General features: G+C 41.9%; 1 protein-coding gene across 1 annotated transcript in view; it reads right to left on the bottom strand.

Moving 5' to 3' along the window:
- Window positions 1–22,046, bottom strand: part of LOC131291291 (uncharacterized) — a 31,407-nt gene extending 9,361 nt beyond the window's left edge. The window contains exons 1-9 of the mRNA XM_058320487.1: window positions 21,000–22,046; window positions 17,586–17,735; window positions 15,985–16,239; window positions 11,658–12,792; window positions 9,206–9,434; window positions 8,949–9,045; window positions 5,041–5,173; window positions 4,261–4,481; window positions 1,231–1,492 (exon numbers count right to left, since the gene is read on the bottom strand). Of these exons, the coding sequence (XP_058176470.1) occupies window positions 1,231–1,492; window positions 4,261–4,481; window positions 5,041–5,173; window positions 8,949–9,045; window positions 9,206–9,434; window positions 11,658–12,792; window positions 15,985–16,239; window positions 17,586–17,735; window positions 21,000–22,046 (3,529 nt within the window). The remainder of the gene's footprint in view (window positions 1–1,230; window positions 1,493–4,260; window positions 4,482–5,040; window positions 5,174–8,948; window positions 9,046–9,205; window positions 9,435–11,657; window positions 12,793–15,984; window positions 16,240–17,585; window positions 17,736–20,999) is intronic.
- Between the last annotated feature and the right edge of the window lie 336 nt (window positions 22,047–22,382).

Genomic DNA, 22,382 nt, shown 5'->3' with positions numbered 1-22,382 from the left:
TTGCGTATCAAAACGCGTTTTGCGTGTTTTCTTCGTAAAAAAAATCCACAAATTTAAAACAAACCACCAAATGATCCGGTCAAAAACTGTCCCGAAGGATATAAACTCGTTCCTTTCTAAACCAAAATCCTGGTCAACCAAAAAAAAGAAAAAGGAGCACAAGCATAAGCCATTGCTTAAAAAGCCGCGGAAACCTTTCGAAAATGCCATGGGGCCCAGCTTGGACAATCGGACCTCATGGAAGAGCTGTTGGTGACAGATAACAACGGTTTCCTTGTAAGCTAAATCGCCGACAGGTGTTGTGCCTAATTTTTTTGTCCTTAAACGGATAAAGTAAAATTAGCAGAAAAATTACACTGATGATTGTTCATAGCAGAGCTTCAAACTGTTCCTCCAAACGCTTCATGATTACATAAAAAACGGACTCAACGTATAAAAGGCAATCAAGTGGGTACGCATTGGAATGCACATCTTATGGTTCGTGTTTGTTTTCTTGAACCAATTCTGGTTAACTGTTACATTTATGGATCAGTTTAAAGCACAAAACTGCCTCATCAAATGGTGTCATTGCAGTGCTTTTTTACGTTACTCTGTTACTCCTGATCTGAGACGGTTCTATCTACTTTCTGTACAGCAGACTATCCACGGGGTAAGTAAAATATTAATCTTTGATAGGGTTTAGTAGGCGTGCATGGTCCGATTACATATACCTGTCGTTACCAGAAAAGGTTTTTTTTTCTTTAAAATTGTTTATGGTTAAATTTTAAAGGTAGCCCGTCTTATGAGGGTGGTCAAAGAAACGGACATCGGAAAACGTTGGACGTGAAAAAATATTCCTTCAACACTACACACATCCTTGTGGTTGTTTTTAAAACAAATCTTATTTGGATCATCTAAACCGTCGCCTCATTCACCATGCAGGTTTTGAAATTCAAATTCTTCTGACAATTTAATGATGCCAGGTAACTTAGCCCGTGGCAAAATGTACAAAGGACAGTACACAAATAAGAAGCGTTTCCTAGGCAGCTTTTGGGATGTCAAGCAGAACTCTATATATCTGGCCCTGGAAGCATCCAGATTGACATTTGCCGCGTAGGGTCGGTCTGATGCAAATCAAGCTGGCGTTGAGTAATGATGATGAGGTGGATAAAACGAACGTTGGCCGTACTGCGAATCGTGATTCCCACAGTATCAAAAAATGAAGTTTACCTATAAAAAAGTGAAACTTACCTGCGGCATCCACAACCGATGCATTCTCGCTGCACCGCAGAAACTTGTTGTAAAAGTTCACCATCACCAGGCCGCGGTTCCGCGTCACCAGCTCGAGCACCTCGTCCTGCACGTTCCGGCTCGAGTTGCATAGCGCGTAGGCGGACGAGTGGGAAAAGATGACCGGAGCTTGCGAGGTCGCTAGGACATCCTTCATCGTCCCGACGGATGACTTGGACAGGTCCACTATCATGCCCAGCCGGTTCATTTCCCGTATGATAGTCTGTGGGAGGCAGCAGATCCAAACACAATACGGTTAGAGTTGTTTCGCCGGAGATTGAATGTGTAGCGAGCCGCGGACACACGGACAGAGAGAAGGAAAAAAGTTATCAAACATAAATTGGAATACAAATGGAAATTTAGCCCCGAAATGGACAGAACGCCGTTATCCGGCCTTACTATGAATGATGGCAGAGATGAGCAAAATAAATTGGAAAAAATGAAGCACTTTCGGGTAGCGGCAGTTTTGCACACTTACGCTATTTCCAATTTACCAGAGCTCTTTGTTTTTTCTTGTTCGTTTGTGACCAGTTTTGTACGATCAACGAACTAACAATTCTTCAAGCAAGGTTGACTATTCCCCTTAACCTCGGGGACTCAAATAACTTGTCCAACTGTAGAATAAAGTTCGATCGTGGATTGCGCTAGGTCTGATGCATAGGACGAAACGGTTTATGTTCGATTTTTTGCCACATGAAATATTGTTATGAAAAAAACAGCAACAAGGTAAGTAAAAAACTCATTAATGTTGCAATTGTAACACAATCTAGCTGAGAACATACTTAATGGACCCACTGCTCTACCATAAGGACACAATCCACATAAGGCAGTTTGTAGCTTAAACGAAAATCAGTATTTAATGCAACCAACGCACGTAATTTGATTTGAAATTGATTTCTTCCTGCCATAACAGATATGTCCAAAATGTATATGGAATAATAAGTGTTGCACGTTTTATGATATTCGAGGCTCATTCCTGTTGAACGGTAGGTAACTGAAACAAACAGTTATCGACGCAAAAGAATCAAAAACGGATTTTTGCATAAAACAGAACTTGAGCTAGCGTACAAAGTGCAACAATCCACTGCTCGATAGTGCAACTTACTTTTTTGTAGTTTATTGTAGTTGTGAGCATTGAGCCCATCGCACAAGTCCCATGACCCACGAGATTGGTCAAACCCAAATGCGTTTTGTCAGGTTTATGATGTACCCCGTTATTTATTAATTTTCTCCCACTTTTCTACCGGGTCTACCGAACACAAAACCTTTCAATGAAGCGATATGGTGACATGGTTTACACTCTTGAATAGAGCAGACGGTTGACCAGGGATGAGATCATAAACCGAAATTGAAATCATTAAACTTGAGTCCAACCCTGCAGCCGGCAGCTCGATTGTCCTTAGGGTATGGTCGATGGAAAACTGACGGCCAGTGAACAAACAAGCGAACTTTTTCTGTGTGTTGGATCATGTTCACGACAAGTCGTCCTCGTGGTTGCCGAATAGGTTGTCTTGTGATATTTGAGTCAAAAGGCAAACGGATGGACTTAAGTATCTCCGAGATTGAGGAGGCAGATGAATCGAGGTGATATGAGAACATGCATAATTGGTTCAACCAAAAACGAAACAAGTTGCAAGAATTTTCAGAAATTTTCTTCAATGCAGGTTTTTAAAAGGGAAATGGAAGAGAAATGATGATGCGAAGGGTAAAAGATGAAGCTCCATCCATGATTACTGAATCCGAAAAGAGGACAAAAGTGGAAGTATGTCGAATAAATTTGTTGAAAATGCCCCCTTCATTGATGTCCCTCCATAAAATAAAAAACTATGGATAATAGCATTCAAAATAAAAAAAGTAGTGTAGTTCAACTTTCACTGTTTCTTTCTGCTTTTAAACACATTATTATCAAGGAGAAATTTACACTCTTTACAGACTTGTTTATAACGAAATTGGTTAGATACCGTACTTCTTCCCAAACCTACAGAAAAAAGTTCGCTGGTAAGAATTCAATTCCGTTCGTTTCGCAATCTTCACAAAATGACTGGAGATGCCAGTTTTCTTCGAATTTTGCGCGGCCGCGCGGGTTCGAGGGAATTTGTTTGTTTATTTAGTCACGCAAATTTTTATATATAATTAATACAAACTGTTTTATTTCTGGTTTGCTATTTGTTTATTTACCTGGTAGTTTAGCTTATTATATTACTATTCAATAATTAGAATCTTGTTTCTGTATGAAACATCTGACACTTTTGATGAGCAAAATTAAATAAAGAATAGAATATCTTCGATTGGGCGCGATTTTTGAAGAATATTCATTTCTTCGGTTACCTGCACTTCTACATCGATTTACTAGTAACCATCGAATGGATTTCAATCTCTTTCGCTTTCTTACCACACAGTGCGGTAAAGAGCCTGTCTAAGATAAATCTTCTATCCCGTGTTATACATAAGACACAGCGCTGTGTGGTGTTATGTCATATTTGTTATGTTTTTGTTTCATAAACAGTGAGTTCTATCTATTGAAATTGAAAATCTAATTGAGAATGTACCTTATAGTATTAAATAGTCGGTGTTGTAAATGTATGCCTGATTAAACGAACACCAATATAGGGCAAATGTGTAGCCACTTTTTCACCAGGTTTTATCGAATTTTTGAAAGATTTTCCGTTCTATCTACCTTCAGATCATGGCCTTACTATTAGAAAATTCATCAGTCCATTGGTGTAAGCGGTTTATATAATTTGTTTGAGTCCACAGGGACAGATTGTCAGTGAAGAACCAAGAGGACAGTGTGGGAACCAAGGGGCAACTCCTAATAGCCTACTGCCTGCTTTTGTGTGTAATCTCTTAATTATGTTTTATGGCCGGACTGGTCAGGTCCGTTCGATTCTGGGGCACGCAAATTAGAAACGAAACAATGCTTAGCAACACCATCATCGGGTGTTCTCGAACACCGGCCGGAAATTCAATTTAAAAGGTCTTTCAACCTACCTTGCCATAGGCCGTGAGGCCACCGTGCCGGACGTCATATTTCGGTGCATCCGCGCTGCTCGAGTCGGCCCACGTCGTGTGACAGGTCGAGGTGAGGGTCATATAGCGGACGCCCAGTGCATAGTAGATGCGTAGCACGCCAAGGGATCCGCCCAACGAGTGGCCACCCTCTACGCCGATTAAGGAACACATTTGACGGTTTTTGTGCGCCTGCACGATATCTGCGGGTGGGTGCGGTGAGAAGCAAATTCTAATTAGTGTCAACTACACGTGCAGTTTATAGAAAGGCGGTCCTGTAAGAGTGGTTTGGGAATGGTTGAACATTGCAATATCTGCAATGTACGCCGGACTCTACACGACCATAATGGTTGGACGTGAATATCCAACTTTCCCTGAACATGTGCACAGATAATGTATAGTGTTTAGTTTTCCCATATGAAATGAGTTAAAGTTTGAGTGACAATAATTGTGAAATATTTTTTATATATATGTATTTTAAGTTTAATGTCGAATCTTTCTTTGCTGAAGTATCCTAAATTCATTCTTTTGAGAAATAAAATTTAATTGCAACTTTGGTTTTTTTGGGTTACGATAAATGAAGTTTCTCTAACTATCTTCACCCAGACATGTTACATGTTCAGCGTTGTTCAAGCAGTCCTCTAATTTCTTTTTTAATCCCAATCGGCACGCGAATTGTTTTTAATGTTAAACATTTTTGTATTTGAAGTTACGCGAAAGCCCTAATAATAACGAACTATTGATCTATTGATCAATACCTACCGAACACCGAAGCACACGACGTCAGCTGTGGTGAGTAACGTTCTGTCAGTCTTTTAATTACGTCTATCTGTTCCAGCGTGATCTGCACCGCGTCCTTATGCTGTGCCTCGCACGGTACATACGCCGCCCAAAACTGTGGAAGAAAAACATAGAACGAATTGTTGAAAAGCACGGCCAACAAGCGAATTGATTTAACGCTGAACAAATGCACCACAATTAGGGTGAAGAATGGGTGCTGAATTAAACATTAGTCTTCAAACTAGCCGTTCGTGTCCGTGTTATGTTCGGAGTATATTTTCCGTTCGCGTGTGAAGCTTAAAACAAACGAAAATTGGAAAGAAAACTGCGGGAGCTTCCAACGCGCTACGAAGTGAAAGGATAAATTCTATTAATTATCAGCTCTTTTCATCTAATTTCCAGCAGGACGTATATAAACTTCGCTTCAAACTTTTCCGCCAATTGTCCAGCATCGGGTGGACGATCATGAAGCCCACTAATGGATGGCTGTTGGAAATCGACTTGCAATTGAATTACACCCAGCGGGAAGTGGAAACTCAAACGACCGGCAGCGTTTCGGTGGACAAGAGAATCGCTCGGCAATACGCTCTAAGCTAATTGACGATTGCTGGCACTGCTACCGTCGGTTGTCATTTCATTAAACTCGCGAGCACGTTTGACCCGATGGTGCAATGGTGGACACCAATGGGTGCTTTTCCAACCATCGGCATTAATTTGTTATCGCACCTCGCCCCGATAGCAATTACGATTAGAGCCGGGAGCGACAATCGTAGGATTTCTATTGTGAAAACGACAAAAGCGTATCCTTTGGTTGGGGTTGATTATTAGCTTAGTCGGAAGTGAAAGTTAAGTGGATTAGGAGGGCGACCGATTGAGAACTTACACTTCGGTTTTGCTAAGGAAGCGAAGTTCTGTGGAGGATGGAACATTATTGTGCCATTGAGGGTAATATCAATAAGCGTTGTATAATTGCAAGGTTCTTAACCAATAAATAAATTGTAGAAAAGTGTGAGAGCGTTGTTTCTACAAATAATTGAGAGGAGAATGCAAAATTCAAAGGAAAAGAATTTCAAATTGAGATCATTATTCATTCATTTAAACTTTGAATGTTGCTTCAGAAGCCCTTCTGCTAGTGAATGAAAGTGATTGTGATCAAACTTACAGATCGGAGCATTTCGAAGGGGTTTTTCTGGTTTCCTTTCATTCTCTTTTTTTTGTAACTGTGTTAACCCACATTGAATGGAGTGAAAATCTTTTCTTTCATTCCGTAGTGCACCATCCAAAATTTCATAATATTTCTGTTTATTTCACCTTCAAGGGTCAATAATATCCCTTCACGGTTGGGCAATCATCCACAGGGTTTGTGTGGGAACATTAAGGCACTCAATAAACCAATGGAGTCACGTGGTACTTCGTCTGTTGCAAAGGGATGATTTTCCGAAGGTAGGTTTGATAAAATTAATTTCTTCCTTCTTATTTCCAAATCTTCCTACTTCAACACAGTCATGCGCTAGAGAAATTGGTGTGAAGATAGGTAATTGGGAAGCTACGAATCATGGGTGAAAATAGCGCACGTTTTTTCCGAGGGTATAAGATTTTTTCGAGTACCACTAATGAAAGGGTTCATTTGCCTATTACATTACCACGTATTTTACATAACCTTTCGGTACAGCACAAAAAATTCCCGCGTAACGTTACATCATGTGCCCAATAAGCTTCTTATCGCCAGTAAGTTCGAGATTAATTTACATAATTTTTCAATCAGCATCATTTGTTTTCACCCGAAGGGCTTTTACAGTTTTTTTTTTAACAAAATCATCGTTCGGAAGCGCATGTTGATGGGTATTAAAACCGGTTTTTACATCTGGTATAAGAATTTGGTAATTCCTTTCCACCGAAAACGATGGACGAATTCAGTTGAAAGCAAATATCAAGAAAGGTCGCTTCGTTAACGAAAGGATTTAAGGAAGGTCGATGGGAGAAGCGAGAAGTGAATGTTTTACGTAACAGAACACGAGAGAGTAGTAGTTAATCAAAGGAAAATCGTAAAGAGGCATTCATTCCACCGTCGTCCCTATTGGTTGTAAATAAACATTGCGTACTTTGAAACTAAGGAGTTTTCAAAGTCTTTTGCCGGAACGGGTTACGCAACGATCGCAATTGAGTGTTAGGAACCCTAGGGCCTTGGAATGGGAGAAAATCAACCATCATTTAACCTCTTATTTTTTATTGCTTTTCAGTTTTATTTGTTTAGAAAATGCAACAATGAAGCATGTCTATATACAAGTTATAGTAATATCCTACAAAAAGTGAATTGAAGCTGATTTTGATTGTTTACTTTTCGTTTTAAAATAATACTTTTCATTTTAAAATTTACAATATTTAGAAGTCATTAGCTTAGAACAAAATTGACAGCAGCAATCAATAAACATAAATATTTTTAATAGCCCATATTAACAATTTTTCAACTTTCTTGCAAGGGTAAACGAACAGGCCAAACATTGTTTTGTAAATTTTACAACACCTCCTCTGCTTAATTGCAGTGCAATCACTTTTTTCTACTTTATTTGACAACTTGCATGACATGAAGCTGCTCATAAACTGGTATTGAAATTTAATTGCTCTTAAAATATATATCGATTTCTCAGAAAGGTACCCTAATTTTACCCACAGTTACATCAAACGCCTTCTTAAAGGTCGCAAAAGAGCAAGTGAGTGGTTAATGCGAATCCTTCTCTTTATCGTATCGTGCCCAAACTCCCACAAACTTTACCCTTATCGAATGGCGTTTCTTACGTTTGATTTGATCCTGAGACACGTCACATGACCTGTCGGGGTTGGAAAATTCAATTCATCGTGATGAGCGTTTGTATTTTTCATCATACGTTTAAACCGCTCGATAGAATATAAAATGAAGATAAAACGGTTCGGGGTTTTACTATCATTTTCTACGATTAATGTGCCCTGATGAAACAAAATGCCTCAGAAGGATCTACCGTTTCGTTATTACGGTGAAATAAATTTTCTGATTGCACATAAACCGTTCATTATGAAGGAGCCGGTATAAACGATCACAGATTGGAGGATCGCCATTTTGTGGCCGTATAAAGTGGAGCAAGGAACGTTAAATTTGTCAGTGTCTTGTTTGGAGGTTGCAGAAACGAGCCGTATTGGAGGTGTTTGTTAGAAGAGCATTATTTACGGGGTTTTCATAGTCATTATGTAATTCAATTATATGTGCTACGTCTTGGGTGAAAATGCTGAAACCAAAAATGATCATAACCCAGGTTAGATGGTTTACTACGTATGAAACATTGAATATTTTCAATTGAGTATAGTTTTCTAGTATAGACAAATCATGGAATTGTTTTGACAAATTCCAATGTGTATTTCATATCTCAGAGAAAGTGAAGATACAACTTAACCGTGATTGAAAAGGAATTATTAAACCTTACGACCGATCTTCCAGGAAACCTTTCGAAGAGGCACTGTTGATCGAGGAAACTTATTATTTCCCTCATTCTAACAAAACAGTAATATCAGGATGTCCGGTGGATGCGCGAAACATACAAACGTAAATTTTTTCAAGCTTAGATTTCCAGTGAATGAAGTTGAAAAAATGGATGCTGTATGAATCGTGATGAAGCGCTATCGCAAAAAGGTCGCGTTTCCTGTTCTCCAGTGCTCAGCTGATGGACTGGTTATTTCAAGATGATTTAAAAAGTACCGCACAAGAAAGAATAACAGTAAACCTTTGCATGAAGTAGGGATCAGATACTATACGCGATTAAAACATATCAATAAGAGGAAAAATGCACACACAGACCAGCAATTACTTTCGTTATATTATTGTTTACTAGCACATACTGTTGTCAGCGGATAAGTCTTACCTGGGAACTTATCCGACCCCGCTTTAGCCGCTGCAGGTCCGTATGGCTCCAGGCACTCTTCGACCAGGGTGATATCGACTTAAGGTCATCGTCAAACCTGCAACGAGGAAATAATCAAGACCAGCGTTGAAGATAAAGCTAGATTGAAAAAGTTATACTAATTGGACTTCGTGACGTAGCAGTTCGCAATTCCGTCACACACGGACACACACTCCAACAAACCAACAAGGTAGGAAAAGTATGAAGTTTCCACTCACCGAAAATCGTTTAGCTGATTGTGCAGGAATTTCCGTATGTTCCAGGGCAGATCGTTGTGGCCATCGATTAAAGGCACTGTATCGAGCAGCTGGGTGGCAACTTGAAGCCGCTCCTCCAGAGGGGCGCTGGAGGACACCTTGAGGGCGAATGGGACGGCCACCCCGGCCGCCCCCGCTATCAGCAGGATGGAGGTCACCGCAAGCCACTGCCTTGAGGGTAGATCCCACTCTACGGAAGGCACAAGAAAGAAAGCGCAAGGGAAAAGGAAACGGGGTTTTTGATTAGTTTTTTTTCCCAGGTTCAAGTGCAACGTACAGAAGAAAGCTGCGGGTGTCTAGTTTTTTTTCGATTGCATGATTCTTCCGGGCAGTATTTATCTTCATCTTGTAAAAAAAAAGTACTTAAATTGAACAAAGAATTTGTTTTACAAGAAAGAAAGGACGAAATAAAATATTGGTACTTTCATCGTCCACCGTTGAATAAAACATATATTAAGCAGCGTAATGTAGCGTTCAAAAGTTCCATAATACAACTTTGAACTTATATAGAAAGTTCTACTAGGTAGAAATGCTTGGTTTTTAGTTGATGCTATATTAATAATTACATTATTTATATTTCAATAAATTGGATTCGGGAAAGACATAATTTCTTCCTTTTTGTTAGCCTCTCCATAATGATATAACGATGTTTTTTGGTGTAAAACATATTATTTTTTCATAATTTAAACGGGATCCACATTTATCCTCCATTCGGGAATTTTGCATCGATCTAAGAGGAAATTGGTAATTGATTTTTGTTAAGCTTCTGTTAATTTTGCGAACATATTAGATTCTATTGTAGCTTAAGCCATTGTAATAGTCATTAGATAGGGCCAAATTAAGTTTATTTTGTGCATTTCATTTTGAAAATCTGAACCAAATGAAAAGCGTTTCTGATTAGCTGCATTTTGCCGTTCATTGTCAAGATAACTAACTGTATCTTGTTAATCCGCTGCGTTGCTGAAGCTTCATGGAGATACAAAGCAGTTGCATAGATTTAAGGAGAACTACTCGTTAGCGTGAATCTGCTAGCACCCGCTAGAATCGTGCCTACGAAAACAACTGAATTAAGTTGGATTTTATGCTGCCAAGATAGTTGTTTGCGCCCTCTGAAATACGGCATCATTTAACGGAATGCAATTAGCTTCCAGGCACAGAAGCTTTTTACGGCGTGGAGCATGGCTAGAAAAAATCTTTCAACCCGGTTCCTTCTTCTCATCGCTCTGCTCCGTAATCTACGCAGAAATGCAGTGTTATCGTTTGAGCCAAGAATCACACAGTCTGCTTCCACGAAAAGGGCCTTCATTACCCGTTCCTTTATTCGCGCGTATCGTCCTCCCGGTTAGGGGAAGTCCATCCATCAGGCACTTTCGTACCCCGCTGTGTGTTAGTGCATGTTTTACTGCTTGTCAACAGCTCGAAAACTTTACTGCCCAAGGGCCCTGATTAGCATCCATTTGTTGCACCGGGCGAGGTACCGGTACCGGTGTCTCACGGAGCAACTGAAGGGGGTTTTGCGCTCGAGTGCGCTGGAACTAAATTGCAATGATGTTTATTTCTATGCTTTTCGACGTCCGGGTTTTCAACCCACTAAGTTTTCGTTATTTTTTTTTCGTATCTGCCTTTCGGATGGAAAATCTTTCAGGTTTCGATGGGTTTGCGACCCTCTTCTTGGAAATGCGCTCAACAACCAACATTGTTGAGGTTGTGCTTGTTTGATAATAACCCGTGTCTGTTTTTTATATCTCACTGAATACCGTAACGAACCGAACACAAACTAACTGTGCAGTAATGGAAAAGCGTGTTGTTCTCATTTGCTATGTTTACGTTTCTGAATCTGGCTATTTAACTCTAATCTCAGATGAAGAAAATGTTTACACAAATTCGTCTAAATGGACGAACTGACCATTGTTGGCAAAATTTATTGTAGACCGCAAAACGCTCAACATTTTTGCATCTCGTTACATTAAACCACAGCGTTTCAGTTTCGTATCGTATATGCTCGAATCCCGTACAGTCAAAAGTGTTCATTTCGCTTATTGCTTTTTTTTAAATTCCTACTAGCTGATTATTTCATTAAACGAATGTAAAAATTATGTTTTAAATAAAAAGTGTTTTTTTTAAACTATTTTAGATAATTGTAAAAACTTTGATAAGTTATCGAAATTGTTATTTTGGTATTGTAAAACTATAATCTTCAATCATGGCTTAAAGTAAAATGCTCAATCAGAAGCATAAAAGTTATAAAAGGAACATATTTAAACATTATTTAAACGATCAAATAATCATCAGAAAAACTTCATTCAAAAATTTGATCAACCTTTCGCGTAAGAAAACTGATGCAATCTTCTGGAAACTATATTCCGCAGAACCTCAAAGAGGAGATGGTAAGAATTCCTTCCCCAATACTTACTTGATGATCCCGAGCCGGTGCTGCTGGAACCCCGACTGGGACACTGGCGATGCTTCCAGGGATGAGCTGGCTGAAGCTTATTGGGCGTTCCGTTGAGACTGCACGACGAAGGAAATCCATCGCCAGCACCCATAACTCCTCCGAGACCACCGGGGATAATGGTGGTACCCGGCGGAGGATCCAGCGCCGATCCGAAGTATTGCGACGGGTTGAAGTTGAAGTTGCTGAGTGAGTTCGAGAAGTGGTGAGACGCGATAAGGTTGCTCTTGGCCGAGCCCGCCTGGTACGTCTGGTTCACGTTACAGGTGCTGGCGTGGTGCCCCATACCGGGTCCTTGGTGGTGAAACGGACCGTCACTTCCGAGACCCGTGAAGTGGCCGCCCAATGGGAAATCCGTGGCGCCCACCGGTAGGTGTCCGTTCGCTCCAATTGTGTTGTACTTTGTGGGCAAACCTCCGAGGCCTTCGTATCTCGGGATGTACATCCCGCCTCCGCCGCTGACCGGTTCCACCGGATGGTGGTGACCATGGTGGGGCTGGTAAAGCTGGTACAAATGGCCACCGTCCATCGCGTCCTTAAGCGGCAGCTCGGTCGGCTCGCCGGCGTAGTAGTGGTGGTGCAGATAGTTGTCGTCGAAGTAGTAAGGCGGATACGGTTTCGTTGGCTCACCTCCAAGTGCGTCATGGTCGTTTCCATTCGCGCCGGAGGGTGCACCGGTGACGTTACCATTCATCAGGTCCACCATCATCACCGGAAGCGGCTCGGTATTCAGCTTTGACTTTCCATTCGCATTAGCACCGGTTCCGGCGACGGTGGAAGATCCCTTACTGTTTGCCAACGGTTTGCCAGATTTCAGTGTTGATTTTAGCGTCCCACCTCTGGAAGCGTCGTGCGATGAGGCAAAGTTGAAAAGATCCGGCTGATTCATGGCGGGCTGGTAACTTCCGTTTCCGATTAGGCCTTCCCGGTTGCCTAGTGACGAGCTGAGCTCGTGCATCGTTGGCTGCTGATGTTCGCCGTGCCCCGGTTCCGGCGCAACAGGTTGCTGCACAACACCACAGCCATATCCATACGAAGGCCTTCGGTTGAGTGGGGGAGGTGGTGGAGGTATCATGTCTTCGCTGTACGAATCGTCCTGCAAATGAACCACACAAGAGAAGAAATATTGAAGCAAGGGATTTATGAATTGTAAATCGATTTTTGATAAGTGAGTAGCTGCACAAACAACAGATATTTGTAAATAACTTTTTGATGTTGTTGAAGTTTGATTTACGAGAGATTGTCGATCCAAATTATTGTAGGTTTTAATAACTGTATATTAATGTTATTATATGTAGAGGGAATATCATTTCTCAACCAACTTAATGTATATTGAGGAATTAAATTGTCTTTTTGCTGTTGTTAAACTTTTGCTTACCAAACAGCTCATTTGATTAGTTAATGTGTTTGTTTTATTCTTTTGAAACATTTAAGCTAAAAACATTGAATACTCAAACCAAATATATTTTTGACGTTTTCTCTATATAGAACGTAAACTTTTAAGTATTGGTCATCTTTGTTGGATATTTCGCTAAAAACTGTGCTTGCGAAGGAAATAAAAAGCTATTATGACAACAATAAAACCGTTTTTATTCCAGTTGTTTCTGCTCTTGCCTGTGGGAGTTTTTCGTCATGCGTTTTCCTCTGCCTTAACGCTTGATTGCGTCTAAATTTCAGTGAAATTAATTGCTTCCCTAGAGCCATCGCACGCTGCTTCGGGTTGTCCCACGCGGAGTTGGCTTCTGGGCACGTGTTTTTAGAGTTTCGCCGTTCGGGGCCATACGGGAAGCGATAGAACTCATCCATAAGCACGTAATAAATGGTTGCTGGCGCGAAGGAAATCTATTTTTCTCGCTGCTCAACCGCAGAAAGCGCTGCCTTGTCACAAAGCGACACGCCGTGCAGCTGTTGCGCCCCGGGACGCCACGGAAACGCTAACGACTGGACGATCCTGGCCGAGTTTACTCAGCTGTATCCCGGACCGAATGCAACCGGCTTCGTCTCTCGAACCCCGATTCGCTCGAAAGCTGACGTGTTCCGCCGAGCGGCGAAATATTTCTGAAGCAGAACCGCAACAAACCCACGGAAAAATGCAAAACTGGCCAGCCAAGGGCAGCACGCCATCGGCGCGGCCAGGAAATTGTAGCAGAAAAATGACCCGACTACGGCAGATGGTGCGGATATTTATGACATTGTCGCGCTATGGAAATGAGGAAAATAAATGTTTCCCGAGGTTGATGGAAATGAAATGCACAATGCCCACCGAGGCATTGCGATGGTTGACCGTGTTTCCGTTGGACATTCGTCTGCAAATGTTCACCAGCATCATCTACATTCCATCCCTTTGTCGGACCATTCTTGATCTACACTTTTCATCCCCCGATTTCTGACGCTTTTTCGTTAGCTCGGTCCACTGTAGTTATCTTTTTTTCTTGCTGTGGAATTAATTTCCATTCTCTCCCACACAATGTTCCCTTTTTATTTGTTTTCCTCCTTTAATTTGTTGTCCAGACTTCCATCGCACCAAGTTCGACTGGATAGAAACATGACTAAGGGTTCACGTGTATCGTGCTTTGCTATCTCTGCATTTTGTTTCATGTTTTCTCTACTCCTTTAAAATAATGACTGGCAGATTGCTGATAACGAATGAAAGAGGACGGATAACAGTAAAACGAAAAGCCGACAAATATCTTTACAGTAGACAGGTTCGGCTGAAACAAAAAGCTTCTGACAAACTTTGGAAGAATAATGAAGGCATAAACCTAACAGTCGGACGATGAAGAATCATCAGCATGATTGCCTTCGTACGAAGGAATAAAATATATTTTTTGTACTAGCATTTTATTCTTTCATTCCACAAATGTTTTTGTTGATTGCTTAACATTTTAGTGCAGGGAAGTTTGAATAATTAATAAATTATAGTCACAATTCACTGCACTGCACATTTGAACTAGCATATATTCTCAGTATTTATGAAATTGTGTTGGCTTTTTGTTTCTATGAAAGTTGTAAAACAACTGTTACATTTCTTCACAGTTTAAAGTGTCTAGTGTTTTCGATGAAAACTTACTTTTGACAAATTATTTATTTATTTGACGTTCATTAGATAATTTAAAACAGAAAACCAACTAACAATTTGCAGTAAAAGAGAATTCTTTGTGTAAACTTGACTCAGGGTAGTCTTTTTTATCTACTGACTAAGTCAAACGAGTACCGCATCCCATTTGAATCTATTACTTTCCAACCTGAATCGTAATCCGTCTAGGGTAAGGGTAGGAAAAAAAAAACTTTCCCCGAGATGCTATCGACGAAGCATTTAGCCTGCTTCAAACTGAGCAGCTGGGGCGTGAAAATGGAGTGCCAATTTGCAAACGGAATTCCATCTCTCAAAGCCCTTGAATGCTATCCAGATCGGTTTCCGATAAGGTCTAAGAAACTCGCTCTTCGGTTGGCGAGACAAAGCAGGAATGTGCAATTTCCCACCCGTCCCCCGGCAACCATTCCCGGCATTCTGCAATCCCCCCGGAAAAGGCGGTCGGAAGGACATTCCATAAATAATACTCCAAAACCAGTGGCCGCAAAATAGTATGGCCAATAAATTTGGCCCCGTGTTCGACCACGGAATCCCCAGGTTTACTGGAAACTGAAACCCGGTGTTGGTCGGGATGGCTTTTAAATAATTTATGACCGGAAGTGCCATGGACAGTCACGTATAGGCGCGTGCACGAGCGGGGAAGAAATGAGGAATTGGCTCGTTTTTCCAGTCCAAGTTTCTACGGGGTTTAATCGATAGAAAATATTTTTCGCCTTTGTTTTTGATGATACAGCGGTTTTTGCCTGCTTCCGTTAGATACGGGTTTTCCGTCCAACTGTCCCCAAAGTGATAGGTTTGTTTAGCCTGGTACATCCCACTACGGACGTTTAGTGAAAGTGAATGTGGGGGAGTTTGAGGGAACGAACAGAGAGAGGGTTTGAATTATTGTCTATTTTTCTTTTGCGGAGTTTTACATCTGAGGTTCAATAAAAGCAAACAAGTAAACACCACCGAGGCGAAATTATTTTTTGTGATGAGTACGTGACGAAATTTAATGATTATTTCTATTGCTACCCTAGATTTGTTGTTCAGTTTTAGCTTTACAAATATATCTCATTACTATCAGTAACTTTTAATAAACAAAACTATTTTTTAAAACTTCTTTATGTTCGAGTTATCAAAAGGTTGAATGATCTCTTTTTCAAAAAAGGCATACTAAACAGACGACAAAAGAATGACACTTTTCAAACTTACCTCCGCATAATTATCACCTCCTCGTGGGAACTGTGGTCCGTGTTGGCAGTCGAATTTGAGCATGCCGACTGCTGCCGTTGCCTTACACGGGTTTCCGGTACCCTTGAGCCCGTTGCTGGCTGCCGTTAGCAGGGGCGGAGGGGTCGGCGTCGGTGTGGAAGCGGAGGAAACCGGCACGGATGCACCGGTAATGCTCGAGTGGCGCTGCATCACCGGAGCCACCATGCTGAGGTCGCCGGTCGATGTGGCGAGATGCTGCGAGGTAGTTTACCGTGGAGTTTCCAGTAAATTTCCGAAGGTTTCGTTGAGAATTTCGTGGGAAGAAAATGAAGCACTAGTGCATTAGTGTCGGTTTTCCACCAATTTTCACATCGTGCCAAAAACGGAGCGTGCAGATCGTTTCGTGAAGTCGGTTTCGGCGATGTTCCTTGGTGTAGATGGAGGCGCTTCACACACGCTTTGTTGTGGCCGTGGCACGTGTTTGGGTTTTGGGTGGGTGGTCGTGTGTGGGGAAACTCAACAATGGTCACTACAAACAACCGAAAGTACCGGAGGGCAGTGGAAAGTAACTTGGTGGTAATTCGCTGCAAAATGATGACGAAACGCTCTCGCTCGAGTTGTTCGAGCACATAGAGCATACATTCAGGAAGCCAACGTGAACAAAGTACGTCAACTGAGGACTCGAAAGGCCACCCACCGCATGAAGCATAATGCCGGGTAATGAGAAAAGCGGATGCCGGCAGAAAGCTGGCAAAACGCTGGTTGAGTTTTCATTAGCAAATTAGTTTTCTCAAGCCTTTCGTCGTCATCGTCATCGTTGTGGCGATGGCGGTGAGTAGGTGGGTAAGGGAGAAAGCTAATTGTGTCTATCATTGTTTAAATTTGATGCGAACTCGGTGCGTACGGTTTCCGCGCCTCGAGCGTGCAACTGCTCTGCTAAGTTGTGTTAGGTTTGTTGAGGGCGGAATTAATTCAGGAAGCCCTGAGCCATGTTTTACTTCGGTTCATCTTGTTTGGTTCGGACATTTATTGCGTAAGAGGATCTAGGGATTGCGAAGCAATTAGAAGACCCTTGCGAGGCTTTAAGAGCACTTCAACGTTGCGAAACAGATACAGTTCCGAATCGATAAATTAAACCATGATTGTCTATGAATCGCTGGTTAGTCACCGAAAACACTTAAAAATAAATTTGGAGCTTGAGTAGTTTTGTTTATCCACTGGCGGGTTTGTTACGGTTGGTTAATTTCAAATGCTTTCAAATAATTGTCTGGTATCCTCTCCATTAAGTTACGCACACATTCCGGCTGAATCCCGGAACTATTATCATGTTTACGGTACGAATCCAAATGACCCGCTCTAACGCCATTTGCTTAAAGCCGAAAACTTGCGTTTAGAGAGCCGTTAAATACGGCACTCAAACACGCAACAGTCAACCTAACGAACGCACACTTCTTCGGAAAATGACCCATGCGGCCACCGTTACAACATGTTTTGCTTAGGAGAAAAAAAAACCGTCTCCCGCCATACGACTCCACGGCACGACCGCAATCGCTGGGGGGAAATAAAATCACAACCAGAAACGGAACGGAATTAACACTTACCAGCTTTCCCATCGAGCCAAACTTCTTCTGGCGGTCCTTCTCCAGCCGTAGCAGGATTTGTGCGTTCTGCTCACACGTGTACGTGTGCTGGCGTGGATTTTTCCTGTCCAGACTGTACTGATATAATGGCCTTAATGGATTCGGTATTATCTGTAAATATTTGATCCGGACAGCGAGATGAGAAATTCGGAACGAAACGAAATGTTGCGCTGGTGAGTGGAGGTAATATAAAACGTTAAAGATGTGAATGAATATGTGAGAGATAACAAAAAAGTCAGAGTTGGAAACGATAGAGCAAGAGCACGAAATATGAGATGTAGGCAAAATTTGGTTTCGGAAAATGGTTTGGGATTTTCACTTAATCCAGAAAATCTATTCCAATCGTTCACTTCGTTGTACGACACAGTAGAAAATGTTCAAATACAAGTCACAAATGTAGGCCAGCAAACGCTACGGAGTTTCTTGGCAAGTCATCTCACACTCAAGTCCAACGAGAAAGCTTATGTGCTAGAGAGCAAACATTCAGCAAACAAAGACAACATATGGAATGACAGATAAGGACATAATAGTGACACTTTCACACATTAGCACATTTGAAGCACGCCAACTGCCACGAGGTACGGTCGAGCAACTATCGGAAGCCCTATCGTTCAGTGAAGCAACATGTTCGAATGCCATTACGTTCCCGTTATTGGATAATTTGTGTAATTACGTCCTTTGGTCGGGTCCGGGTCGTTCATGAAAGAAACAAAGCAGGAAATGCAAACACAAAGATCGCTGTCATCTCAAAAGACAACATCGTCAACGAAACCGATTGCCGATGTATTTCCAAATGCCGCAATCAACAGTAAAGATGGCAACTTGGCTATGCACCAAACGGGATCGTTTGCCTATCGGTTTATTGAGCCATACTAATTGAAGCTCTGGAGACCACAGATTGGTGTCAATTATCGTTATCGGGCCACATTAGAGGACCCCACACAACACGAAGTCGTATTAAGTTGAATAAATTGAATCTCATATTAGTATATTTCGAATCGGAATCGCAGTATGCATAGACAATGTACGAGCAATGTATATTCTTTGATGCATATGATGCCGATTAAGAATGTAATACGATTTTCTTTATGCATACGTATAGATATACGAACAATGTACGGCTGATGTAGATCGTAAGTCGTATATGTTGCCGACTTAGAAAATATACGACTAAACGTATACATTTTGAACAATGTACGGTTAGCGCCTCCACTTTTGTACGTATAGGCATTATTTTAGCATCATTTACGATTCAATCATATTGCATAGAAGTACGATTATTTCAAGTTGATATTCGATTTACATGCATATGTGTTGTGTGGGACGTTTCTACAGAAGTACCTCAAGGTGGTAAAATAAATTTCAGAGAATCACCTGCATTTACATATTTGGTTCAATTCCTGAGTACAATGCTAGCTGGTATGATGTAAAATAGGGATGATTCCTTACCATGCCTACCGTGGATTAAGCTGTTTCATTGTTTTGAAAATTCTTTTTGTATAAAAGTTGTTTTTGTTTTGAAACAAAATTCGAAAATGTCAAATGTTTATAATATTTATCACAGAAACTTCCAATATGTAATGTCTACGAAAGCAAATCTGTATTCCATAAGGGTTCTTATTTTTAATTTATATTTTCAGTGCCTTCAAACTCATAATAAAAGCATACATACAAACAACATCAATTTATTGAACTTTGCTGACACCTAGAACCGAAGAACGCCACTGCAGAGCCAATACCGTCGGTAATAAAAGCATTATCATTACTGGGGGCAAAGTTCATTTTGGAAACAGATCCAACGCGGCCGTTCCACTTCATTTGAAAAAAAGACATGAATAAAATACCCGCATCTGCAATCTAGCTGATTTTACCGTTAGAAAAACGAAAAGCTCCAAACGATCGTTTGGTGTGAAAATGGAATTCGCAATTTGAATCCCTGCGATAAGATCCGGCCTTTAATCCAGCTTATTCTATTTGACTCTCTCTTTTTTCGTCCCTTTTCTACAAGACTACCCTCCAAGACACCACTCGGAAGGCTCGAGATGGTCCGTAGGTTGGATGGGTCTTTTTTTTCAGGATGTCTAAACTTCTACGGGGGAACGACGGTTGTCGGTATCGGTGGTGTTTTTGTAACGATTGCCTCGGGTGGCTCAAGTATCGACGTTACATTACGCCACTGGCTACGCCGAAAAGTACACAGTAGGGGGCAAACCATGATGATAATGTGATTAAGAAAATTAATTACAAACTTCCAGCACCGTTGGCTTGGCCTGAAGTTTGGGGGGTGGGGGTCGCGAAGTCAGCAGGTTATGTCACCACCCGCGGTTGGCCGTAAGGTCATTTATCGCACTTAGCGGGGGCCAGAAAGTGAAGACATTTCGGTGATGTCTTTGAAGAAGAAACGATAATACCGACGAGCTGTTATCGACTTTGTTGTTTGGGCCAATTTTGATGGTATTTCAGCTTTGACCGCCTACAACATTCCTAAGTTTAGAAAGCCTCGTGGCATGTGGCATGAATAGCACCTTGCTTACAAAAACCGAAATTCCTTTATGAGAGCAGGAATTTTTCCAATAAGCTAAGATTTATTATAACAAATACGAAAAAAAAATAAATATCATTGCAGAGAAATTTTGATTGGATTTGTTTTGGCAACTTACACACATTTACAGAGTTCTTAAACTCAGGATTACATTTCTCTTTTCAAAATTAAAGACACCAAATAAAACTTTAAAATATCTTTACAAACCATTATCAAAGATGGTATGAAAACAAACCATGAACTAGGTGTTTTTGTATATAAACTTTAATTGAGTAGAAGTAACATCAAAATGATCATTCATATTTACACGATATCTACTTTTCTTGGATAATATATCAATAGTCAGCATAATTTAAATAATAAAAAGCCGAAACAGCTTTTCCAGTAAGCTACACCTTTAAACGAATTGGTAAGTAATACGTTTGTTGTGCCCACTAAAGGCTATTTCATTTTTCTGTTGAAAAATTGTCGGTCCGATTCTCAATTGAACAACCGATAATAATGAGACAATTTTTTGGTGCAGAAACATGCAACTGTATTATAGCTTTCCACCCCCAGGGTTAATGTACCGACCAAACATCCTCGATGGAATCGTAAGGGCAAAAATCATCTCCAGGCAGTCGAGGCGTCCCTTTCCACAATAGTCCACAAAGGCACCATAAAAGTCAGTGCCAGTGATTAACAAACCATATCGGTCATTTCATGCTTCTCGTAACCCGGAGTTTTACGTTGCATGAAAAATGGATGGGACGAAAAATGATGCGAAAGCCAGATGAAAACGAAAAAGGAATGCGATGGAAAGAGGAAATGCTTGGTAATAATGACTTACTCACCTCCGTTTCCGCATCACAGCTGCACAGCGAGAGAGTGCTTAATCCACCGGGGCCACGCCGGAGGCTGTTCCGGTTCCCGCCGAACCCCGCCGAGACTTCCCCGTGGCCGATGGTGTTGGTGGCATTTTTCAATATCGAGCCACCACCGACGCCGCCGCTTCGAGTGAGTGTGGCCGTCGCCGCGACCGTCGCTGAGATAGGGTAGGTGCTTGGAGGCGGTTGCGGCTGTTGTTGTTGAGTGTGTTGTTGCTGTGTGTGCTGATGGTGGTGTTGATGATGATGCTGGCGATGGTGGGTATGGTGCTTGTGGCGATGGGACTGGCTGTGCTGGGGATGCTGGTAATCGGATTGCGAGGACGAGCAGGTCGAGTAGCTGTCGTTGTCCACGTGCTGCTGCTGCTGCTGCTGCCGACTATACTCGCGGAGCTTCTGCTGGTGCAGCAGGACCTGCGTCTTTATCGTCTGATCGGTGTTATTTACATTTAAATTGGATTTCCCGCCGTAGCTGTTGCGGAGCGTGTGGAAGCGTTTAAAATCCTCCCCGAGCGTGGCTTCCGTTTTTACGCCGTGCGTTAGTTTGGTACTCGAGCCCACACACTCGGTGTTGCCAGCATCCGGTCCGGGAGGCGTCGGCGTTGGCGTACCGATCCCCCCAACCGAGGTCGACTGTGTGCTGGTCGAATTTTTCGAGCCCCAGCCCTGCGCCAGACCGGAACCGGCGCCGGATCTCGTTCCGACCTGGTGGAGATGGTAATGGCCGTTCGTGGAGCTCCCGCTCCGGTCCAGACTTCCATGGCCACCGAAGCCCCGTTCGATCGTATTGGCATGCTGGGGTTTTTTCGTCCGCTGATGATGGCTATTGTTGCGTTTCAACGAGCCGCTTCTGGAGGAGCTTCCGTTGCCGGTTGTGATAGCGTTGCTGGCAACACGAACATAATCGGTCGCAGCCCCCGAGGGTTGAACCGGACCCGGCGGGGATAGCGCTGATTGCGCATCGATTTTGCCATTGTGTTTTTGGTGTTTGCCGCTTCGATTGATGTCGGTCATTTTGTGGGACCGCGCGTCGACGACAGAAGGTCTAGCGGTTCAAAGGTGAAACTATAAAATGTAACGGTTTCTTTTGGCTCATACAGTATATGTTTCAATCGTTTCCTGGAACCCAGCTGGATCCTAAAACGAGCATTTGCCGTGTGCAACAAATGTTTCCTGTTTTTTTGTAAAGTAACACTTTGGTCATGGCGGCATTTTGAATGTCTTATTCTTTTTTTCCCTTTTGTTTGTCTCACATCAAACACTCACTGTTTACGCATAAGAATCAAGACACCACTCATCACAAAGGTAAGGTCCGTTCGGGATGTTTGCAACATCGCTGTGCTGTGATGA

Source organism: Anopheles ziemanni, chromosome 2 (assembly GCF_943734765.1).
Source record: "Anopheles ziemanni chromosome 2, idAnoZiCoDA_A2_x.2, whole genome shotgun sequence".
Classification (NCBI taxonomy): Eukaryota; Metazoa; Arthropoda; class Insecta; order Diptera; family Culicidae; genus Anopheles; species Anopheles ziemanni.
The sequence above is the reverse complement of the archived record's forward strand: the minus strand, read 5'-3'. Positions and strand labels throughout refer to the sequence as shown.